We start from the raw sequence: 22,658 nt of genomic DNA, 5'->3' as shown, positions 1-22,658 counted from the left end.
GACTACAGACCTTATCCTGATTTCACCAATGTTTATGAGCATTAGCTTGTGTTAAGGTACATAATTGGGCCATTGTATGGATTTGGGTTGGCAAGGCAAGGACACAGAAGAACTCAAGGAAGTGCAGGCAAAGGAAAGGACTGGAAGAAGCATTCCTGGAGAACAAGAATCATTTTTTTAAACATTTATTTATTTATTTGGCTGCACTGGGTCTTAGTTGCGGCACGCGGGATCTTTTGTTGCAGCATGGGCTCCAGGGCGCGCAGGCTCAGTAGCTGCGATGCGCGGGCTTAGTTGCCCGGCGGCACGTGGGATCTTAGTTCTCTGACGAGGGATCGAACCCGAGTCCTCTGCATTGGAAGGTGGATTCTTAACCACTGGTCCACCAGGGAAGTCCCAAGACCAAAAATCATTTGATGAACAATTTGGTATGAGCGTTTACATTAATCCTTTTTTGGGAAATGCAGTCTCCTATACGAAGGACAGCAAGCAGGTTGTTTTAATTGAAGGGCCTGATCTCTAGTTGAATTGAGGAAATGTTTCATCTAGTCATGAAAACCCTGAATAACCATAATATTCCTGCTTACTCTTATTCAAATAGGAAAAAATACACTTTTTTAGTGTCTTCATTTTCTTACTTTTGCCTGATTGAAAACAATGTTAACTGTCAAAGATCCGATATTCCCTTCAGGTTTAGACAGTCATCTGTATGCTCTCCTTAATAGGATTAGCTAACATTTCCCCAAACCAAAAGAAACTAACTCTTATTCCTTCCTGGAGTATTTGTCAGCTCTCCTACCTGCTCCAGCATTTTACCTGACTATATTACTGATAATGCCCTAACCTCTATAACTTATTATTTACAGACATCATTTACTCATCACAAGACTATGGGGTGTTGCTGTCTTCACTTTTACAGCCCAAGAAATTGAGGGTCCTAAGAGTTTGGTACCAGGGAATCACACACACAATACTGTACAATGCTTAGAAAGACACTGGCACAGGGCAAGCATTCAGTAGATATTAGCCTTGTTGGAAGCCCTATTTTCTCTATCCCACCAAGCCCCCTTACGGCCTAGATGAACCTCTTTCTTCAACAACTGTGCTGGCCTGAATTTAGGCAAAAGCTCCGTACATGCACTGGAAGTATTTCTGGTGACAGTCCTCATTTAAACCCGTTTGTTTAAACCTTAGTTTGACTGGGAACTAGTTCATCATTAGTTACTACCAAATAGTGACCTAATACTTAGTTCCCTGACTTTTAAGATGAGCTTTTAAAAATACCTTTCAAATCGAGAAGCGTCTTGAAATCAGATGTAATGAAATATGGTAACAAACTGTGTTTTTACTGTGTCCCGTGCTGGATATTTTATATACACTTTAGCTCTTAATCGTCCAAATACCTGTTGTTATTATTATTGTTATTATCATGTGTAATCGCGCTCATTTTAAAGATGGGACAGTCAAGGCACAAGGAGGCTAAGTCATTTGCTCCAGGTCACACAGATAGTAATGGTGGAAAGGAAAGAGTAATCCCAAAGCAAGCAGTACCTTAGAATCCAATTTCAGTAGACTCAGCCTAGGGACACACTTCTAGTTTATGGAGAAAAACAAAAATTCAAATATAAAAGGGTAAATGCCCAAGGTTACATAGAGGATATCAGAACCAGAATCCACGGCATTTGTCTTGACCGCAAAGTGCGATCTCTTTCCACTAAACCACGCTACCAATCGACACGTGGTAAGGGTCTGTATAAATATTTGATGAACTAATTAAGGCCTGAAAACAAAGTTGACAAGGAAGAGGGTAAAAATGTAAAAGATAGATTAAAAACAGAAAAGTAGTTCACGGACAGGAAGAAAAGGAAACACACACACATACAAACACACCCCAACAGTTTTCAGAGAAGAATATTCAGGGTGAGCCAAGGTGCTGGAACAAACTTTGCGCGGGTGCTGCCGGACACCCGGGCTGGAGGGAGCGGAGTCTTCGAAGTAGATGGTTCCCGAGGAGCCGGCCCTGGGGCACAGCAGCCAAGACCGGCCGCCTCCCGGCTGGCCTCTCGCGTCCACGCCCTGCCGACCGCGAGTCACCCCGCCGGGCAACACCGGACGACTCCCGGAGGCCAGCCGCCTTCCCCTTCGGGGCCGCTGGCTTAAAAAGAAATACAAACACATGTCCCCAGCCGGTGCGCAGCCTCCCGCAGGGCGCTGCCCGCTGTCGGCCCGGCAGCCATGCGCCCGAAAGGGGGGAGCCTTCCGGGGTCGCAGCTCGCTGCCGGGAAGCACCCGCCGTCGCGGTTGGCCCGGCCCACCGGCGGGGCGCCTACGGCCCGGGCTCGGATAGGCCCCAGGCGGGGCTGGGGGCGGCCGAGGGCCCCTCGAGCCGCGCGGGCCGGTCATACTGGCGAGCGGCTGGCGCCGGCGGCCGAGCATTTCCTCTTCCTGCCTACGCGCTGCGCGGCGGCGGCGGCGGCCAGGCCGAGGCCGGGCTCGGGCGCCCGACCGCGGCCTGCCGACGAGCGCGGGCAGCCGCCGCCGCGCCGCCCCGCCGCCCCCGCCGCGCCCTCCAGCCGTGGGGCTCCGGGCTGCTAGGCCCGGCGCGGGCTGCGAGAGGCGGGGCCGACGTGCGGGCGGCGGAAGGAGGCGGAGGAGGAGGAAGAGGAGGAGGAGGAGGCGGCGGCCGGGAGCCGGGGAAGAGGGGCGGGGGGTGGGCCGGGGGAGGGGAGGAGCGGGATTTGCGGAGCGCGGCGCCGCCGCCCGGAGCCGGCGGGCCCGAGAGTGACCGAGTCACGGCGGGCGCCGGCGGAGCCGCGGCGTCGGACCCGCCTCCTGGAGGAGCTCAGCCTCGGCCAGGCCCGTCCCCATTCCCGCCCCGTGCCGCCTCCCCGCCGCAGCCGCCGCCGCCGCCGCGGGAGCGCTCCGCTGCCCACCCCGCCCCCGCGGCCGAGCCCGGGAGTCGAGTGGGAGTCGGCCGGCCGGCGCGGGCAGCGGCGGGACGCCGCGGGGGACACTGCAGCCGGAGCCCGGGAGGGGCCGCGCCGCCACCGTCTGAACTAGGATGTCCCGACATGAAGGTGAGAGGAGCCCCCACCCCCACCGCCAGGGCCTCGGCCTACCCCGCCCGGGCCGGGCGCCGCGGAGGGCGGCCGGGAATCGGCGGAGACTTGGGCCGAGCCCGAGCCGGGCCCGAGGCGCCGGGCCCGAGAGCGAGCGAGGGCGGAGAGCCGCGGCGCAGCCGCCGCCGCTGCCGCCGACACCGCCGCGGCCCTGAACTGGGCCTGGTGCCGGAGGCGGGGCGACCGGGAAGGCCGGAGGGTTTGCACTGTCATGGGGCGGGGGAGGGGAGGCGGCGGGGCCCGTTACCGGCGGGAGCCGGGCCCTCGGGACTGATACCGGACGCCGCGGCCCGCCCGCCCGGCCCCGGAGTCGCTGGGCCCCGGCGCGGCCTAGCGCTCCCGCCGTCCCGGAAGGGCCCGGCGCGGCCGCCGAGCGGGGCCGCAGACGGCGGCAGGAGACCGAGGAGCCGGCCCGGGACCCGGCGGGCGCGTCCGGTCGCCGGGAGACGACGGCGAGCGCCCCTGCCTGCGGGCGACTGCGGGGCGGGCGGGAAGGCTCTGCGGCCGGGGAACGGGAAGCCCCCGCCGCCTGGAGCCCGCCCCGGCCTCGCGGCTAGGCCTCGGCGCGGCCCTGAGCTCGGGTAACCAAGTTCCCGGGGCGGATCCGTCCCGGCCGGGCGAGCAAACTCCCTGCTCGGTCACCCGGTAGGAGGGGGACTGGCTCCCGGCCGGCCGTGGGCCCCTCTCCCGGCGTGCATGTCTCCCTAAACCAGGTTTTGGTAAATGACCGTGGTGAGGTCTGTTAGTGGTCAGGGAGCGTTTTGGACTTTGTTTTGCGATTTAAAAACATGATGGGGGTACAGTTGCAAATCAGCAGACAGCTCTAGCCCGGCCCCAGGGCACAAAGAGAAAAATGTTTAGAGCCGAGGTATAGGCGTTGATCTGGTAAAAAATAAGTTAACTTCAGTTTGCTGCCATATGGTTTAGAAAAGGGGGAGGGGGGTTGTGTTTTCTTTGTTTCACTACCACAGGTATTTAAATAAAAAGTATTACGAGACTTGGCGAAAAGTTTATCCTGGTAAGGTTAATGCAACATTGTAGAAGTGGCTTGAAGATATTGTGTACTCTGGATGTTAAAATACTGTATAGGTGATGTAGGAGTGGAGAAAGTTTAGTGAGTCACATTTGTGTGTGCATCACACTGTTAGAAGGGTATTCTTAGGGAAATACAGGCCTTAGACTTTAAAGATTGAAAAACTCAGATTGTTCAAAATTATATTCAGAGCATTACTAATTATAATGTAATTTGAGATGGACTCCAAGAAAATATTGTGTCCAAGTGTTCTGTATTTTAAAGTCAGAAAACTAATAGGAAATAGGTTATATTTTCTTCACTTACTGTGTACAAGTGTTGGACAGTTTGAAATAATAAGGTACATAGGCTCATACAAATATTTAGAAGCTATGCCTATTTTCCCATTTTCTTCTACTTAATGGCAATACATTTTCTATCTTGTAATTTAAAAGAAGTTGTAATTAAAGTTATAATAAAATTTTAATTGGGGATATTAAAGTTTATTTTAGGCTGAAGTCGTGTGTACATTGACCACCTTCAAGACAAAACGAAAGTAATGGCTGCAGGCTCTCTTACTCATAAGAACTAGGAGAGTTAAAGTTACAGAATCATAGCAATGGAAGAAGGGTGTTTGAGACCCATTCTCCTTGCTTTAAGAAAATATCCAGGTAGTTCCAGATGGAATATTCAGATTGAATGGTGTCCTGGGAAGATTCCTTTACCCTCAGTAATCTTTTAGAGTAATTAAAATCCCACAGCGTGAACATTCTTGAATGTAACACAAATTCTGTAATTTAAGCCCAGTTTTCCCTGTTTGGTCCTGTGGAAAGGCATGTGGTCATGAAACTTACATTTACCGTTTAGTTACTTGAATATTACTGAACTCCTCAGCACATGAATAGCACACCTTTTCTGGTAACTTACATAATGCCAGAGGTTTCTGAAGAAGGAGCATTCCTATAATGTATCAGTTTAAGACTTATAGTACAATATTTGACAAGTGATTACTTTTTAAGGGTCTGGTTTATGGCCTAAGGCAGGAATGGCAATCTCATTAAGAATCACATTTAATTCATTAGATATATGTTTTGTGGAATTTTAGTTTAGGCTGCCAGTTATTTTCATCAGTAGAAATTTAGCCTATCAACAAATGTAGAGTTTGACACCCTCGATATTATAGTTTGTTTCTTACCCTTTCTTCTTTGGGCCAAGTAATCCCATTTCTTTAGTGGTATGATTTTTGAGCCCTTTCAATCATCTGTCCACCTCCAAATTCTCTGTAGTTGTTGTTTTCCTTTCAGTAATATGAGCCAGGACTGGGTGTAGTAGTCTGCGAAAAGATCTGAACTGAGCTGCCTGTACTGTTGTGCTTGCATTGTGCTTCCTTTTCAGTGCCTTCTGTAGGCATGTAATTTGTTAGTTTGTCTTTGGGCCCATCCTAATGAGTTGCGCTATTTTATATGTAACATGTAACTTTGGACAACACAGCCCCAGGATGGACATCTGTCAAGCTTAGAGTCTGTACTTGGTGAAGCAGTGGACTACCTCTGAGAAATGAGATGCAACTAGAAGCATAGAAAAATGTCCTAGCCCAGGGGTCAGCATGCTTTTTTCTGTAAAGGACCAGGTAGTAAGTATCATAGTCTTGGCAAGCTATAAGGTCTCTGTCCACTCTGCCGTTGTAGTATAAAAGCAGACAGCATGTAATTAATGAGCACAACCATGTTCCAGTGGAAACTTTCTTTATGGAACTGCTGTTGAATTTCATTTTAATTTTCATGTGTCATGACATATGATTCTTTGTTTTACCATTTAAAACTGTAAAAACTGTTCTTAGCGTGCAGGCTGTTCAAACACAGGAGGTGGCCGAATTTGGCCCATTTTGGCCTGCAGGCTATAATTTGCCTACTTTTACTCTAGAGTAGAGCTTTAGAGAGCTGATAGAACTGGAATTGTTGGGAGTCCAGAAAGGGCCCGCTCTGCTTGGTGTTTCCTTTGGGAATGGGGAGCAAGTCCATGGACTGAGCCAGTTCTGTACCTGTTTCCAGCAGTACCATGTCAATTGGGATAGAAGTCATTGTTCCTGAGGCATGGGAAGCAGACTCCCCAACCACCTTCCCAGACACTGTCTGAGTGGAGATGATGGTACTCTACATTGTCTGCCGCTTGCCCAACGTGACTTTTCCAACCAGAATTCCAGGGCCTTTTAATTCACTTTGTAACGTTCTTGTCACGTTAACAAACATTTTACAACATCAGCTCCTAGTCACTTTATGTTCAACATACCAACACCATCTAGTTCCATGTTATACACAGTGAAACCAATCATTTTCTATTTCATTTGTAAGAGTATTTTTTTTAATGTTTCACTACATACTTTCCTTTTAAATACATTTAAAGTATAACTGTGTTATGCAGAGCTTAAAAACTATATAATAGCTTTGCACATGTTTTTAAAAACATCAAATTACTCAGTGCTTATTAGCTAAAATGAAATTATGAGTGTTCTTGCATGAGTTGGAGCCTAGTTGATTACCTGGGGTTATTATCTTAAATCATTCACCTTTTTTTATTCGCTACTATGTATAAGGCCCTGGGTTAGTTACGGAGAATGTGGGGATGAATGAACAAGACACAGCTTCTCACCTTAAGTTTGGTGGGGAAGGTGCATGTGTGCACAGCTTCTACCGCCCAGTAGACATACCATAAGGAAGGGATAAACAAATTGATGACAAAATAATTACCAACTTTTTTCTTGCTAATTTTGCCCAATTTCAGAGAGGGAATCTATTGTGATTCCTAACGCCTTTTTCTTGAGTGCCGCCTCAGCTTTTTTGTGGGCTACTCTCGATTTTGGATAAAATTGTTCGAGATTTCAAATAGAGTTCCTATCTCTACCTGATTTATATTTCCCCTAGTTTTTTGAAGATTTTCATATGTAAAAATGATAGTGAATAAATGGACAAGTGATGATACTGTGTTATTCTCAGAAGCATCTGATACTGTTTATTTTCAGAATGTAATGTACAAGAGTAAGTAGGCCATTACTCTAGTTTTTGAAAGTTGTACCATTTTTTTGAAATTGTAGAACTCTTCTGTTAGTAGATTTCTCTTCTCTGAAAGTGCTGTCTGATGCTAAAAATGCACATGCAGACAATCCCGTAGTGAATTGCAATAATTTTGTTTTCAGGATTTGGGGACTGGAAAGCCAGGATTGGCAATTAGCATGTGATTTTAATGTGGTGACTTTTGCCTTCCTGTGGCAAAATAGATTCACTCCCACTGAAAAGAGCTTTGCCATCATGTCAGACAACTTATTTTACTTAAATGATCTGTTGAAAGATTATGACATTCTTACTTGACTTTAAATTTCAATAAATCATGAATTACATTTACCTTGACTTTCAATAAAGGATAGAACATAAATATTTTAATTTCTGGGGTCTTCAATTTCATGATTTTGTATAAAGTTGATTTTGAAGCCCATTTTCCCCATATATTGACATTTGTGTTAAAGTTAAAATGTGACGAAATATACCTTCCCTCTCTTATTTTAAATTAGAAATTTAATTTGGAAGAAATTCCTTTTAGTCTTAGAATTTTAAGAATTTATTAGCAGCAATCTTGCTTAAAGATTGAAAACTTTTTCACAGTGGAAAATTAGGAAGCTTCTGATGTGAAACTACCAAATTCCTTCATATTACACTTGCGACATTTCAGAAAAGAAATCCATGCCCTTATGAGTCATTACTTAATTTTCAAAAATCAGCTTTATAACATCTACCATATATATTTGCTGAGGTTTGGGTGTTTCTTTTAGACTGGGGGTTCCAAAAGTTGTTCTTAGTGAAGATTAAGGTATCGTTGTGTTATCCTAAAAATAGTGTGTTTTTAATTTCATTATAAATATTGCTGTGTGGCTACATTCATGAATACGGAAACGTTTCCTACCCATCATACTCATAAAATTTAAAAGGAGTGCTATTCATAATTAAAATCTTTGTTGATAAAAGTTTAATTTCATGTTAATTTTAGTGTTGTGCTAGGAGCCATGATGTTGTTCATTTCCTTAAAATGATATGGTATGCTTTTTTAGTCACTTAAGCTATTCATTATAATTGAAGAAAGAGTCTGTAAGAGGTATACAGATCAGAGCATTTTTTAAATGTGCTAATTTTTATATATTATCTATGTCCTGATTCATGTTGGAGATATTGGATAAGGCAGACAGTTTCCTGAGGGAACAAATTACCTACGTTCCATGGGAAGGAAGTGAGTATTTTGGGTGAAAAGAGAGGACGTTTGGGGGATGGTAAGGACAAGAGGCCAGGAGGGTGATGGCAGAGGAAAGTTAGGGTGGGCCTGAAGCTTGGAAATTATCTGTAGTCACAGGGAGTCAGAAACACAAAACTAACTCTTATGCCGATGAAATGTCTTAAGAGCTGCATGCCAGGAGGTAAAAACTCACTGTCCTGTGAAACTAGCAAGAGATGAATTGCCTGATTAGGCACCTTCCAGGGTGCCATCCCTGCTACCTTTCTCACTGCCTTCCCACATGTTTGTTAATCCGTGTTTTTAGCTGTGTCTTTCTGAATAGTGACAAGCAGAGTGTGGGTCTATCCAGTTCATGTACATGGTCTGTGTATCTTTTCAGGGCCACAGTACCAGCCATCAGTCCAGCAGACTTTGCCCGTAGCCACAAGGGGTATCAGGGAGAAAGTATGGATGGATCCTTGCAAATCCATCACTGCTGTGAGAAAAAACCAGCTGAAATCACAGGAGTGGGTCGGTCAATCGAGTCACCTTCAGCTTGGAGGGACAGACAATAAGTGGGTGAAGCCTCTTGACATCATGACTAATTAGGTTTGCACATTATGTTCTGCTGAAGTGTGTGTCTGTGTGTTCCTTCTCTTGGTAGTATTCATTGCCACTGTCATGAACTTCAAATTTTTCTACAGTCAGAGGATCTTCATTCAGAGCGCCACTTTAGAGTGCTAACTTGATGAGTTGACCATTCGAACAGTCACAGGTATACTCAACTATAATGTTTGGTTTTGACTTTTGTTTCTTTTGTTCCTTAAGACTCTGTCACCCTCCCCATCCACCCAGCAAAGTTAAGTTCCTCCGGTGGCACTCCTGCCTCATTCTCCAGGCGTTTTTTTATGCTGCAATTGTTTACTTGTCTGCCTGCCCCACAAACTACCTGAGGGGTAGGTATAGTGTTACACTTACCTTTGTACCCTACCACCTAGCATAGTGTCTGGCCTTTGGAGGCCCAGTGAACATTTGCCGGTGATTGTTAGAGATGTTAATACTTGTCTAAAAAATGGTGAGACTGGACAATGCATTCCTGTTTTTATCTGGAGGAACTGGTTAAGAGGGAGAGAGATTGTAGGAAAGAGAACTTGGAACTTCCATAAAAGTCAGAGGGGATGAATAAACTATGTACATAGAATGAAAATAACTTAGGGTAGCTGACTCCTGTGGGGATGGCCTGGGACTGGACTCCGAGGTACTGTTTTGTTCTCCTTCTGGCTCTGGTTTCAGATTAGCTGGCTGTGGGTTCTGCATATTAATTGTACTGTGTATGAGTTTTTTGGTTCATTCAGTCATTCATTCAGCAAATATTTATGGACTACCTACTCAAGTACCACTCAGTCATCTCCAGAGCTTGCTGCAAGTTGTTGACCCTTGCTGCAGGATGATGATATTCAGCGGGTTAGAAACACATGTTTGGGAATTAAATGCTGTTGCATAGGTTGTGGCTCTTTTCCAGTGTGCTCGAGTTAGTCCTTGAAGTTTATATTTTATGACAGGATAGATAAGTCATGTAAGTGTTTTAATGTTTTGGCAATATTTGCTCCCCCTCCTTTTTTTTTTTTTTTTTTAAGCTTATTTTCATTCAAGCTTCACAATCACTTCTAATGCTGTCCAGCAGTACATTTCTTTCTTTAACAATATTATCCTTAGACTGTAAGACTCAACACACATCTGCATATATAAGTATCTTTTTGATATTGAATACTTAGAAAAGAGCTCAAGGGATTAAGCTTTTTGTATTCAGTATAGTTTTTTTGCGAAGTCCTTATGGTTATATAGCAACTGTTGGGGTGAGTAACTAGACCCTACTTCCTTCTGTTATTCTTCCTCAGCCAGCATTCTCCTTTGGTGTCCTCTGTGATTGTGGAGGTTTGGCAGTGCAAGCAAATGAGAAACTTTCTAAGTCAGGAGTTAAAAACATTGAAATAAAATGGGCGGGGATTATATAAAGGAGTTGTTACAGATGTGTCCCTTCTCTGCAAGAATGAAATACATCCTGGGAGCTGGGGGTTGGTTTGGTGTTGGGAACCAGGTAGTTTTCATAATCAGAGATCTTATGTTCATCCTTATTGACACTACTAGGGATTCTGACACAGTTAATTGCAATTTGAATTGAATGTCACCTGTTCACGTGTTTGTATAGCTATAGATATGGATATACATAGTAGCCACAGAGGTAGAACCAGTCTTCCTATCCTTGGGAAAAATGGTGATTAGAACCTCAAGTTACAGTGGATGAGCATCTGGCCCGTGGTGATCCTGTATTAGGCCAGGATCAGGGAGCTTCACTCCATGTCAGACATACTGCATATCTTCATGCTCATTCATTGTTCCATATCATTTTCTGCAAGCTTCTTAGAAATCACCCAAATGGTAGAGGAGATAGCAAATCTACTTGCAGAATTGGGGTGCATGATCACACTGTCCAACAGAAATCTAATTGCAAGTCACATGTAATTTAAAATTCTCTGATAGCTACAGTAACAAAACTAAGGAAGTGAAATTAATTTTAATAATTTAATGCTTTTAACCCAATATATACAAAACAGCATTTCAACATGCAATCAGTATACAAATTGTTTATGAGATATTTTTACATTCTTTATTCTTTACAATGCTATAAAAATCTAGGGTATAGTTCACACTTAATACTTTTCAATTCAGATGCTAGATTTTCATAAAGAATACTTGGTCTTGGGCTTCCCTGGTGGCGCAGTGGTTGAGAGTCCGCCTGCCGATGCAGGGGACACGGGTTCCTGCCCCGGTCCAGGAAGATCCCACATGCCGCGGAGCGGCTGGACCCGTGAGCCATGGCCGCTGAGCCTGCGCGTCCGGAGCCTGTGCTCCGCAACGGGAGAGGCCACAACAGTGAGAGGCCCGCATACCGCAAAAAAAAAAAAAAATGAATACTTGGTCTTAGTTGAGACATACTTTAGACTCATATATCGGGGGTCTGCTGATTCATCTTTTGATCATGTACTGTCTCTTTTTGTAAGTACATGTTGATGCAGTATTGCCATCTACTTAATGGTCTGTTCATTAGCATTCTAGATTTCTGTTCCTAGAATTTCTCTCCTATGAAGCTAGGTTTTACCTTACTTTTTCACCTTAAAATTATTTTTAACTTACTTTAACTGCATATAACCATCACAATAGAAACCTACTTTATAAACAGCTACAAATGTATATAAATTCTAATCCCTTTGTGAGCTGTTCAGATTGATGAGGTATAAAGTAGTGGCTTCAGGGTGATTTTAATGTGAGTTTGGGGGTTATTTTAAAGTCCCCTGCGTTGACAAATGTAGAATTTGGGAAAATTGTTACTAGTCCATTTCAAGTTCTATTACGGTGAATTCATCATTTGAAAACAGTGACCCCCTAGGCTTGGTAATTTATTGTCGATATATTTCATTGTATAGATTAGATCTCTAGTATCCATCTCCAAAAGTCTCTTGGCATCTAGCAATAGAAAGACAGGTGGTTATGATTGTTCTTTAAAGTAATTTTAAGGAAACTGACTATGGAGTTAATACTTAGCCCACTATCAAGGTTAGCCACCCACTGGTGACTTCTCTCTTTTACCTATTTGGCTTATTGTTTTCCAGTTACAGCTAGATTTGCAAGTGAAAATAGAGTGTTTGGAAGACAGTCTGTTAAAAATTAAAGACCTAGTGTTTTTCTGTCTTCATTTTATTGGAGCAACATTTCCACTGAGCAGTCAGTTTTACGGTTCTTTTTTTTTTTTCCCTGCAGTCCCCCTCCAGCCAGATCACTGGAACATAAGGAATCTGTGGCTCTCTCTCTCTTTTTTTTTTTTTTTTTTTTAATAGTATAAAAATGCTAGTACTGTCATTTTTGGGTACTCTCATCCAGTGGTTCTCAAAGTGTGGTTCAGGACCAGCAGTATCAGCATCACCTGGGAATTTGCTAGAAATGCAGATTCTTGGACTCTACCCTAGACCTACCAAATCAGAATTTCTGGGGGTGGGGCCCAGCAGTCTGTGTTTTAACAGGCTCCTACCTGGACCCAGTTACAACCAAAGGCATTCTTTGCCTGAGGTTGTTATTGCTGGTGACAGGCACACAATGGTTGTGGGACCACTTTTCATGGTGTGATACTAACCAAATGGAAATGGAGCTCATGACCTTGGCATCATTCTTCTTGAACGTCATGCTGTTGTCACCTGAGGAGGTGAAGAGGAGCATAGCTCTCTGCTCCAGACTAGTTCTATTTGTTTGTTTACTCAACATATATTTATTGAATGTGTACTTGGGGCTAGGCACTATTCTGGCCACAAGGAAACCATAGTGAACAAAACAGAGAAGCTTCCTGTCCCTCTGACACTCACACTCTATTAGAAGGAGTATACTGGGGGTGTATGGCCTACAAGCCAAACTTGGCCACTGCCTGTTTTGGTCAATAAAGTTATATTGGAGCACAGCCACATCTCCTCTTTCCCATATTGTCTAAGCTGCTTTGTGCTACAGTGGCAGGGTTGAGTAGTTGTGACAGAGAAAGCTGAACATATTTATTCTCTGCCTCTTGGCAGAAAAGGTTTGTGGATCCCTGAGAAAGACCATGAAAGAATGAATAAGTAACAGAGTGTTAGGAGGTGACAAGTGTTATGAGAACCCATACAACAGGTTAAGGGAATAGAGAACGGGGGCCTACTTTAGATACGGTGGTCAGGAAGGGCCTTTCTGAAGACAGAACTTTAAAAGAAAAAATTTGAATTAAGTGAAGGATGTGTAAAGGAGGGTACAGCAAGTGCAGAGGCCTTGAGACTTGGAATGCTCTGGGAACAGCAGTGAGGCCACTGTGGATGGCGGACAGTGATCGAGGGGGAAGGGGTAGGAAATGGAGTTGGCATAGCCAGGCCAGACCCTGCATACCCTGTATGGTGGGCTGTGGTGAGGACTGTTGAATTGTTAGTGCTTTGAGAAATACACTGTAGAAGCCCTTCTTTAGAGAGATCTTTCTGGCAAAGGCTGGAAACTAAATCCCTAATGAAGCACATTCCAGCATCTCTAAGAAACATTTCTTTTTGAACTTTCCCCTATACTCTTCACTCTAGGGAGTCCACCAAGTAGGAGAATGGGAGGGAGTAGACTGCAGAGCTAAGAAAACATGAGCGAGTTGGAGAGAGGTAGATGGGACAATACTGAGGAGACCAGGGTGTCTAGAACAGGAGACTCCCATATGCCAGTAAGTCCTAACTTCCAGTTCAGTGCTAGGAATCTGGTTTCTGTAAAAGGATACTAATATACTTCTTTGGCCTCTTCCCAAGGGTTGTTGTGGAGATGAAATGGCAGCACATGTAAGAATGTTTTCTAAGTTAGATAAAGTGCTGCACAAATGTAAGGTGATGGTATTTTTATTATGGGAGATAAGATTAGAAAGGAAGATTGGAGCAAGGTAGATAGGGAAGGATTTTGATTGCCACACTAAGGTCAGTCTTTTCCTTTTTCCATACAGGTTATGGGGTGGAAGGGGAGTTGGGGTAGTGCATCAAAAGTTTTAAGCAGAGAAAGGGCATGATGAAGAGTGGCATGTTTTAGGAAGAGTAGTGGGGTCCGTGTGCAGAGTAGGTTGGTGCCTGGGGCAGGGACCAGTTAGAGACTCTGGCGGAATGAGCTTGAAGTTAAAAGGACCTGAATTAGTCAGTGACAGTAGGAGCAAAAAGAAAAAATATGACTTGAGAGAAAGTCCTATTGCAAGAGAGGAAGGACTAAAGTATAATTTCAGGACAACCAGCCAGGGTGCTGGGAGGATAGCAGGTTCTTTTGGTAGTTAAGGAAGATAGGAAGGGACAGGTGGGGAAAAGATGGGGAAAAGAATAATTTTCAGCTTTTGACGTTCTGAATTTAAGGTGATGGTAGGCCATTAGGTAGAAATCAGGAGTTGAGAAATACTACACTGGGGCTCAGGAGAGAGAAATCTTGGTTAGAAAAAAGAATTTTATAGCCCCCTACATTGAAGTCTGGGGATTGGCTAGATTTCTAAGGAAGAAAGCATCTAGAGAAGGGAGGATCAGAAAGCAAAGGGAGAACCATGATTGTGATGTGACTTGGAAGCCACAGACCATTCCTGACCACCCATCATCTGCAATAGCACTTGTCATGCAAGTATTGACTTACTCCTTTAGATATAGGCTGCTTTGAATAGGGGTGAGAGGTAGAGTAGATGAGGAGGTGGGAAGGGGAGAAACTAATGCTAACCAAACATTTGCTATAGTAATAGTAGTATTTATTGAGTGCTTACTATCCGAGGGGCACTGTGCTCAGCATTTCACATGTACCAACTCATTTAGTTCTCACAACTGTCCTGTGAGGTGTATATTTATTATCCCAGTGTAATGGATGAGGAAGTTGAAGCACTGAGTTCAGTACCTTGCCCAAGGTCACACAGTCTGCGATGAAGCTGGAATTCAAACCCAGGTCTGGGTTCTCAACATTAAGCTGTACTCTGTACCAGGCACTTTATAGACTGGTTCCTACAGCAGGGATCACAATTAAAAGGCTTAGTAAAATTTCAAAACAACCCAGCAGATATGTTATCCTGCTTTACAAATTAGGGATTTGAGTCTAAGTAAGAGAGGTTAGCTTATTTGTCCTAGGTCACCCAGGTAGTAAGTGGTAAAGCCAGGACTTGAACTAAGTTCTGTCGAAAACCAAAGCCCATGATCATTTCATTTCATTCAGAGGTCAGTAAACTTTGTGTACAGAGCTAGATAGCAAGTACGGCTTTGCAGGCCACGTGGTCTCGACTGCAGCTACTCCACTCTGCTGCGGTGGTATGAAAGCAGCCATAAGACTAAACATAAACAGATGAGCGTGGCTATAATCCAATAAATCTTTATTTGTGGATACTGAATTTGAATTTCATATAATTTTCAGGCATCACTGAATATTATTCTTTTTAAAATTTTCTAAACATTTTTAAATGTAAAAACTGTTCTTAGCTTGTAGGTTGGACAAAACAGGTGGTGAGCCAGATTTGGCCCATGGGCAATGGTTTGCTGACTCCTACTTTAATCCATTCATTTAATAAATATACATTGAATACTTTCTCTATGCGGAGACATTGTGTTGGGCACTGGGGATGAAAAGCAGAGGGAGTTCCAGTTCCAGCCTTCTAAGATGAGACAGGTAATTATAATACAATGTAGTATGAACTATAATAAATTTATACCTGCAAGGTATAGTGAAGGAATAGGTATGGGAGGCTTCTCAGTTTTATGGATGAATTCATGAATGCATCCCAAAAGGAGTTATGTATTTGAGCTGTATCTGATGTTGGGGAAGAGTATCCCATGGAAAGAGACATGGGCAGAAAGAATTTTGCTCTGAGGGGAGACCATAAGAAATTTAACATTATTGGAGCAGAAAGGGAGGGGCTGATGCCAGGAGATGAACCTTGTCAATAGGATAGGTTAATGGGAACGAGTTTTTAGGAAATTTTAAACCAGTATGACTTTTGTGTTCTAGAAAGAGATGCTCTGAAGGATGGATTTGCGGGGGGTGGGGCGGGGGGACGGACAGGTAAGTTACCACAAGATAAGATAATTGCTATAGTGGGTGCAAATGAGAGACCTATCTGGTGAATGGTTAGGCGTGGGGATTTTGGAATAATGAAGAGTCTAGGAAAACTCGGGGTTTGGGCTTCATTAGTTGGGCAGTGCTATTCATCAAGATGCATATCTAGGACAAAGAAGCATGCTTTAAGGGTGAAGGTGGGAAGTAGGGAAAAGAGAAGTGACTTCCATATTTAGCATGTTGGGTTTGAGGTACCTGTGGGACATCCGGGTAGAGATGACCAGGGACAGTTGAACATGTGGGTCTGGAATTCAGGAGGAATAGGTCTGGGCTAAGATAAATCCATAGTGGTAGAGTTGATTGCTCAGTGATGGTGAGAACATACAGATTAAGAAGATTGGTAGACCAATCATTCAGCCCTTGGGAAAAGTTCACGTTCAAGGAGCAGGAGGACTGGCTGAAGGGGATAGCCTGGAGAGCGGGAGAGCCAGGGGAGAGCATTGTCACTGAAACTTAGGAAGGTGACGTTCTGGAAGGAGGATATGGTTAGTATTGCCGCAGAAAGGTCAAGAAGATAAGGAGTGAAGTGTTCTTTGGCTGGGACTGTTGGAGTGAGGAAGGTTGTGGAACTTAATGAGCACCTTCAAAGGCATAGGCTGGAGCCCAGATTGCAGTGTATTCAATCCTGAAGGAACATGAGAAACTGGAAACACTTCTTAAAGATTAAGCTGTGAAGGAAAGGAGAGATGTCTATAGCTAAAAGGTAGATACTACAGACTGATACTAAAGACTGGGAAAAGTCATTCACTCAACAAATACTGTGCCAGGTACTGGTGTTGAAACTGGGGATAGAGTAATGAAAGATAAGAGGAAGTTCTCAGCGTAGAGCTTATGTTTTAATGGGGAGGTTGGATACAGAAAAGGAACACATAATTTAATTTTGGTTACTGATAAATATTCTGAAGAAGATAAAGCAGACTGAGGGATTAAGGATTGAATATGATGGGAGGTGAATGAGTGGTCTGTGTGTTTTTTAAAAAAAGATTGGTCAAGAAAGCCTTTCAGAGGAGGGTGACCCATCTCAAGCAGAGACTTCAGGTATACAAGCCCTGGAGTTAGAATGAAGTAGGTTATGCGAGGAACAGGATGGCTGGAGCTGACTAGGTGAGGAGGTGGGGATAGCCTGGGCCAGATTACATGGGGCTTTACAGGTGATGGTGGGGCATTGGGGTTTAATCCTTTGAATGTGGATCTAACAAGGACACAGGCAGGCCAGGTGGGTGAGAGGAGGGCCATTTACTGAGATGTGGAGGGGAGGAGCATTTGTGGAGGCTGGAGTCAGGAGTTCCGTTTCAGACATATTAGGTAAGAGATGTCTGTTAAATGTTCAAGTGGAGATGTGTGCTGAATCAACTGGAGTTGGTTGAATGAGTGTGAACAGGTACAGGCTCAGCAATATCATTAGGTATCTTAAAGTCAAGACTTGGTGTGATTCTGCTGCCTTTCTTTCCAGTTTATTGTGGCTTGAGTCCCTGAACCTTTTAGTAGGTAAGTGTCTGTTTGGGGGGGCCTGTGAACCTGTTTTTTTCCCCCAAAGTAGCAAGAGAGAGGGAGCATAGAGGTCACAAGCCTGGTGTGTCTCCTGTGCCAGTGTTGCAGTGATACAGGTCCAGGCCAGGAGAGCTCAGTGTGGAACTTAGGCCAGTTTGGCAGCTGGATAATGAATTAGTTTATTTGAATCCTTTTCTCTCCAATAAAATCAAGAGAAGATAGAAGTCCAGAAGGAAATCAACCTTTTTTTTTCCCAAATAAAATTGCAGTCTGGAAAGGCTGAGTCACACTACCTGAGATCACAGTGAGGGCTAGAATTCAGATCCTATGACTCTTATTCCAGGCTCACTTTGTACTATATATGCTGCTGGGATGAAGTTACCCAAAACTGTAGGCTCAGGGAGAGTTATTAGTTTGTAGATACTCTGAGGCTAGATTTCTTCAGTGGATAAAATTTTCTGTTCACTCAGGGTTTTTTTTTTCTGAGATGCTGACTAGTACATTTATCCATGGGACTTTGGAGCCAGACCACCAGGGTTCAGACCCCAGCCTGGTCACTTACTTTACAAACTGTGACCTTGGGTAAGTTGTTCACCTCTGTGTGTATCATTTCATGAGGTGGGCATAATGCTAGGGTGGTTATATTTGATGGTTATTATATATATAATGTTTAGAATAGTGCCTGGCATATGGTAAGCACTCATTGTCTGAGCCATCATCATCATTTTCATCTTGGACGTACGAAACAGTTGTCTACCATACTTCTCAGTTCCGTGCCTGTAATTTGAGTGTTAACGTTATGCAAAGTATATAAGAGAAGATATAGGAAGGTAGGGTAAGATAAGGTATATAAGGTAAGATATAGTCTCTACCTTTGAGGAATTTGCATTATAATGGAGGGAGAAGTTTTAAAAGGCTTACCTATTTGTTATAGGACAGTGAAAGCCATGAATAATCTCTTACTTTCCTAACATTCTGTGAATCTGAGTGTTCAGATGAAGGCAAAGGGACTAAGGAGAAAGAGGTTTGAGCAAGTTTTGTGGATAAGGGACTTGCCTGGGTAGAGGAGAAGCAGACATTCCAAACCAATGGGGTGGGCAGAAATGAGTATGTAATAAGAAGGCCAAGGTAGGAAAACACAATTTGTGAGAATTTGTGAACAGTGAAAAGAACAGTTTTGCTAGGGAAAAGGCCGATGAAAAATAGTAGTGATTAGGATATATTGAGGATATATCAAAACCAAGCATACCAGACTTATCTCTTTTGATTGGGCTTCTAAATTGGTATATCAAAGTATCGCCATAGACAATATCTTTCATTAAGGTGTATAAAAGACTGTCATTGTCCTCGTGGACAGGATATTAGCTCTATTAGATGATGATGTCAGAGGAGTGCATCACTGAGTAGCTCAGAGTGTTGATTGGTAGATTAGTGGCAACCTAGAGTAAAGAGAGGACTAAGGAGGTGATTCTGTACCTCTTTTTTTCTGTTCTAAGATTTTTTTTTTAATTGACTGAGATTAACACATTGGTAATATATTCCCCTGTTCTATTAACCAGGTTCATCACATCAGCATTTTGCCATTTTTAAATCAATTTCCTACCCCCTTCCTTTTGGGGGGCTTTGAACATTTTAAAAGCAAATCCGAGACCTGTGTATTATTTTACCCACAAATATTTCAGTATTTATCCCGTTGATAGGGATGCACACACACATGCACACACACGTGCCACAGTATCATTATCACACCTCACAAAATTAACAGCAATTCTCTAGTATTATATAATACCCAGTTCATCTTCAGTTTTCCCAGTAGTCTCAGAAACGTCTTTTTAAAGTTAGTTTGTTAAAATCAGGATCCAAAGAAGGTCCACATAATTACATTTGGTTGTTATGTCCTTTAAAATCTCTATAACAGCCCCCCACCCTTAAAAATGCTATTTAGTTTTTGAAGAAACCAAATCATTTCTTTGGTATTTCTAACATTCTGGTTTGCATTTTTATGATGTCATTTTATCATATTCTTTCATTCTCTGTATTTCTTTTAAGCGGTAATCAGTTCTAGAGGGTTGATTCAGATGTTTGTTTCATAGAATATTTTATAGGTGCTGAATATTTCATAATACTTATTATATCACATTAAGAGGCCCATAATGACTGGTTGTCTTAGTGGATTCAAATGTCAGCTGTCCCTCCGTTGGCAGTTACTGATGTAAGCTGCCTGGATCTGTTGTTTCATAGTGATTGCAAGATGTTGATTTTTCCATTTTTGTTTTCTCTATGTTTATTTTATTCATTGGAATTTTTCTATAAAGAACTCTGATTCACGTACTTTAAAGAAATCACTGTAATGCTCTCATAAAGGATAAATGAAATGAAATAGTGCCTTTCAGGATGTGAATGCTCAGGCATAATTAAATTAGAGGAAATAATGAAGAGGTTAGATACTTGTACCTATGTAAGACTCACTGTGAGTCAGATAGCTTCAAATGCAAATCCATACAGACATGTTGTGTTGGCAGTTCACCTTCAACAATGTTGCCATCAGTGCTGTTTCTGTTGAACAACTCTTGGTGTCAAGTTTTAAACAATTTACCCAAACAGTTACTGATGATTTCAGTGTGTGTTTAAATCTTACAAGACATACTTAGTATCTATACGTAAAATTCAGTTAGCTTCCAAGTTCAAATAATTATAAACAGGTTTTTCTGTTTGGACCTTTGAAAGATATGTGAAAGGTAGAACAGCAGTTCTTCATTGTGTCATATTGTCCATCACATTGCAGGTTTCTTAAATCCCTGGCACGGACCTCCCAAATGCCAAGATGACACCCAAATTTCAAAATGCCCTTTCGGAAGTAATACCACACTCTTTAAAAACCACTAGTCAGGGCTTCCCTGGTGGCGCAGTGGTTGAGAGTCCGCCTGCCGATGCAGGGGACACGGGTTTGTGCCCCAGTCCGGGAAGATCCCCCATGCTGCAGAGTGGCTAGGCCCATGAGCCATGGCCGCTGAGCCTGCGCGTCCGGAGCCTGTGCTCCACAACGGGAGAGGCCACAACAGTGAGAGGCCCGGCCCGCGTACCGCCAAAAAAAAAAAAAACCCACTAGTCAAGTGCAAATATTATTAAGACAGGAAATCAAATAACCACTATAAATAAACATTTGAAAATAGGAGGTAAAAACCACCTCTCTTGCTTCCCTGGTGGCGCAGTGGTTAAGAATCCGCCTGCCAGTGCAGGCGACACGGGTTCGAGCCCTGGTCCGAGAAGATCCCACATGCTGCGGAGCAACTAAGCCCGTGCGCCACAACTACTGAGCCTGTGCTGTAGAGCCCGTGAGCCACAACTGCTGTGCCCACGTGCCACAACTGCTGAAGCCCGCACGCCTAGAGCCCATGCTCCGCAACAAGAGAAGCCACCGTCATGAGGAGCCCGTGCACTGCAATGAAGAGTAGCCCCCGCTCACCACAACTAGAGAAAGCCCGCGTGTAGCAATGGAGACCCAACACAGCCAAAAATAAATAAATTTAAAACAAAACAAAAAAACCCAAACCACCTCTCTTTTTGCTAATATCACTTTATGCCTAGAAAACGTGAAACTCTTTTAAAATTATTACAATTATTGAGATAATTTAGTAAGCGGATTGGTGTATATACCTAGAGGTGAGAATTGCTAGGTCATAGGGTAAGTGAGCAGCTTAATTTTCATTTAAAAATTGTTCTTGCGCTCACTTATTTTCCGCCTCGTAGAATTGCTTGTTTCTTCCTGATTGTTACCAGTCTTAAGGATATTAAACCTTTTTTATATTATAGGACTTTTTTCTGAATCGCATTTGCCTTGTATATGCTTTGGCTCCCCCAAAGACTTTTCACTTTTATTATAGACCTATCTCTGTCTTTTCTGTATGCCTTCTGGGTTTCATCCTGCCTTAAAAGGCTACTTTTTTGCCTTTTGCCATGCCCACAGTTTTTTTGTTTATTTATTTGTTTTTTAAGACAGAAAAGATAAAAAGAAATTGAGGGAGTGACTTGAAGGCATCCATATGGGGAGTAGGGAAGGTGAAAGCACCTGCTTTAGAGAGACAGGGAGGACCTGGAGGTGGGAAGTAGATCCCAGAGTAGACTGAGCTCCCAGGAGGTGAGGGACGTTTGTGAAGCAGGCAGCGAGTGTGAGGGACCTTGTAGGACAATTGTTGGCCACCGATCTGTTCAGTAACTGGGGGACCACAAATTTATTTGACCTTGACTTCTAGCAAGAAATACATTTTTACAACACCCAGAAAAACACACACAATGGAAACAAAAGTTTCATGAAATGGTCCCCTGTTTGCAGTGTACTCTGATAATTTTCAGTTGTTTTCAAGAAATTCTGATTAAGATCCACTATATTAATGATTCTCAACCCAGTCAGACCTAGTGCCTCATTTATTCTTATAACAAATATTTTAAGGCTGTTGATTATCCTGAAATAAAGTTAGTAGATAGGTCATCAGGTACCTTAGATGTTACAGTGAAGTAGTTGACGGCCTGTACCTACTTACAGTAAATACCTTCGGATTCAATGTAAAATAGATAGCTAGTGGGAAGCAGCCGCATTGCACAGGGAGATTAGCTCCGTGCTTTGTGACCACCTAGAGGGGTGGGATGGGGAGGGTGGGAGGGAGGGAGACGCAAGAGGGAAGAGATATGGGAACATATGTATATGTATAACTGATTCACTTTGTTATAAAGCAGAAACTAACACACCATTGTAAAGCAATTATACTCCAATAAAGATGTTAAAATAAAAAAAGAAATAGGCTCAGAAGACATACCGTATAAAAATCATAGGAAAATGAAAGAGTTGAGATATATGTAGATACTAAAATAAAAACTGTTAGAATAAATAAAAACAATATATGATAAGAGGAAGAGGGAAATTTTTAAAAATGGAAAATATGAGAAGAGAGGGAAGTAATTTTACTTGATATGAGGATAACATAAGAAATTAGACTGTCCACATGGAGAAGTAAAAGTAGTATCACATACTCACCAGTGAGTTTGACCTTATTTATACCTGTGGTGTCAAAATAATTCCCTGTGAAATGACCTGGCATGAGACAAGGAAGTGATGAAGT

At 43.3% G+C, this 22,658-nt stretch overlaps 2 protein-coding genes and 1 long non-coding RNA gene across 4 annotated transcripts in view; 2 read left to right on the top strand and 1 right to left on the bottom strand.

Annotated features, from left to right (window-relative positions):
• Positions 1–1,579: 1,579 nt before the first annotated feature.
• Positions 1,580–2,672, bottom strand: LOC117201984 (translation initiation factor IF-2-like). The gene is made up of 2 exons (XM_033431397.2): positions 1,891–2,672; positions 1,580–1,780 (listed from the first exon to the last, which is right to left on the bottom strand). Exons 1-2 carry the CDS (start codon positions 2,434–2,436, stop codon positions 1,715–1,717), a joined length of 612 nt encoding a protein of 203 aa, XP_033287288.1. The 5' UTR covers positions 2,437–2,672; the 3' UTR covers positions 1,580–1,714.
• Positions 2,673–2,912: 240 nt separating this feature from the next.
• The window catches only part of KCMF1 (potassium channel modulatory factor 1), a 75,933-nt gene continuing 56,187 nt past the window's right edge, over positions 2,913–22,658 (top strand). Inside the window, exon 1 of the mRNA XM_049696383.1 lies at positions 2,913–3,077. Coding sequence (XP_049552340.1) covers positions 3,062–3,077 — 16 coding nt within the window. The 5' untranslated portion in view covers positions 2,913–3,061. The remainder of the gene's footprint in view (positions 3,078–22,658) is intronic.
• Positions 3,565–9,326, top strand: LOC125960910 (uncharacterized). 2 transcript variants are annotated; one of them, XR_007471075.1, is made up of 3 exons: positions 3,565–3,700; positions 4,634–4,687; positions 9,217–9,326. It is a non-coding gene; the product is annotated as an uncharacterized LOC125960910 (long non-coding RNA). The 2 variants fall into 2 exon arrangements; XR_007471076.1 differs by lacking the exon at positions 9,217–9,326 and adding an exon at positions 8,789–8,928.

This window comes from Orcinus orca, chromosome 13, assembly GCF_937001465.1.
Source record: "Orcinus orca chromosome 13, mOrcOrc1.1, whole genome shotgun sequence".
NCBI lineage: Eukaryota > Metazoa > Chordata > Mammalia > Artiodactyla > Delphinidae > Orcinus > Orcinus orca.
This window is presented reverse-complemented; position numbering and strand designations above follow the sequence as displayed.

Excerpts from the sequence above, each read along its gene's own strand:
- LOC117201984 (XM_033431397.2), bottom strand. The coding sequence starts at position 2,436 with ATGCTCGGCCGCCGGCGCCAGCCGCTCGCCAGTATGACCGGCCCGCGC. Across the intron at positions 1,781-1,890 it reads CTTCTCTGAAAACTGTTGGG|GCCTTAATTAGTTCATCAAA; the intron begins GTGTGTTTGTAT and ends CTTTGTTTTCAG.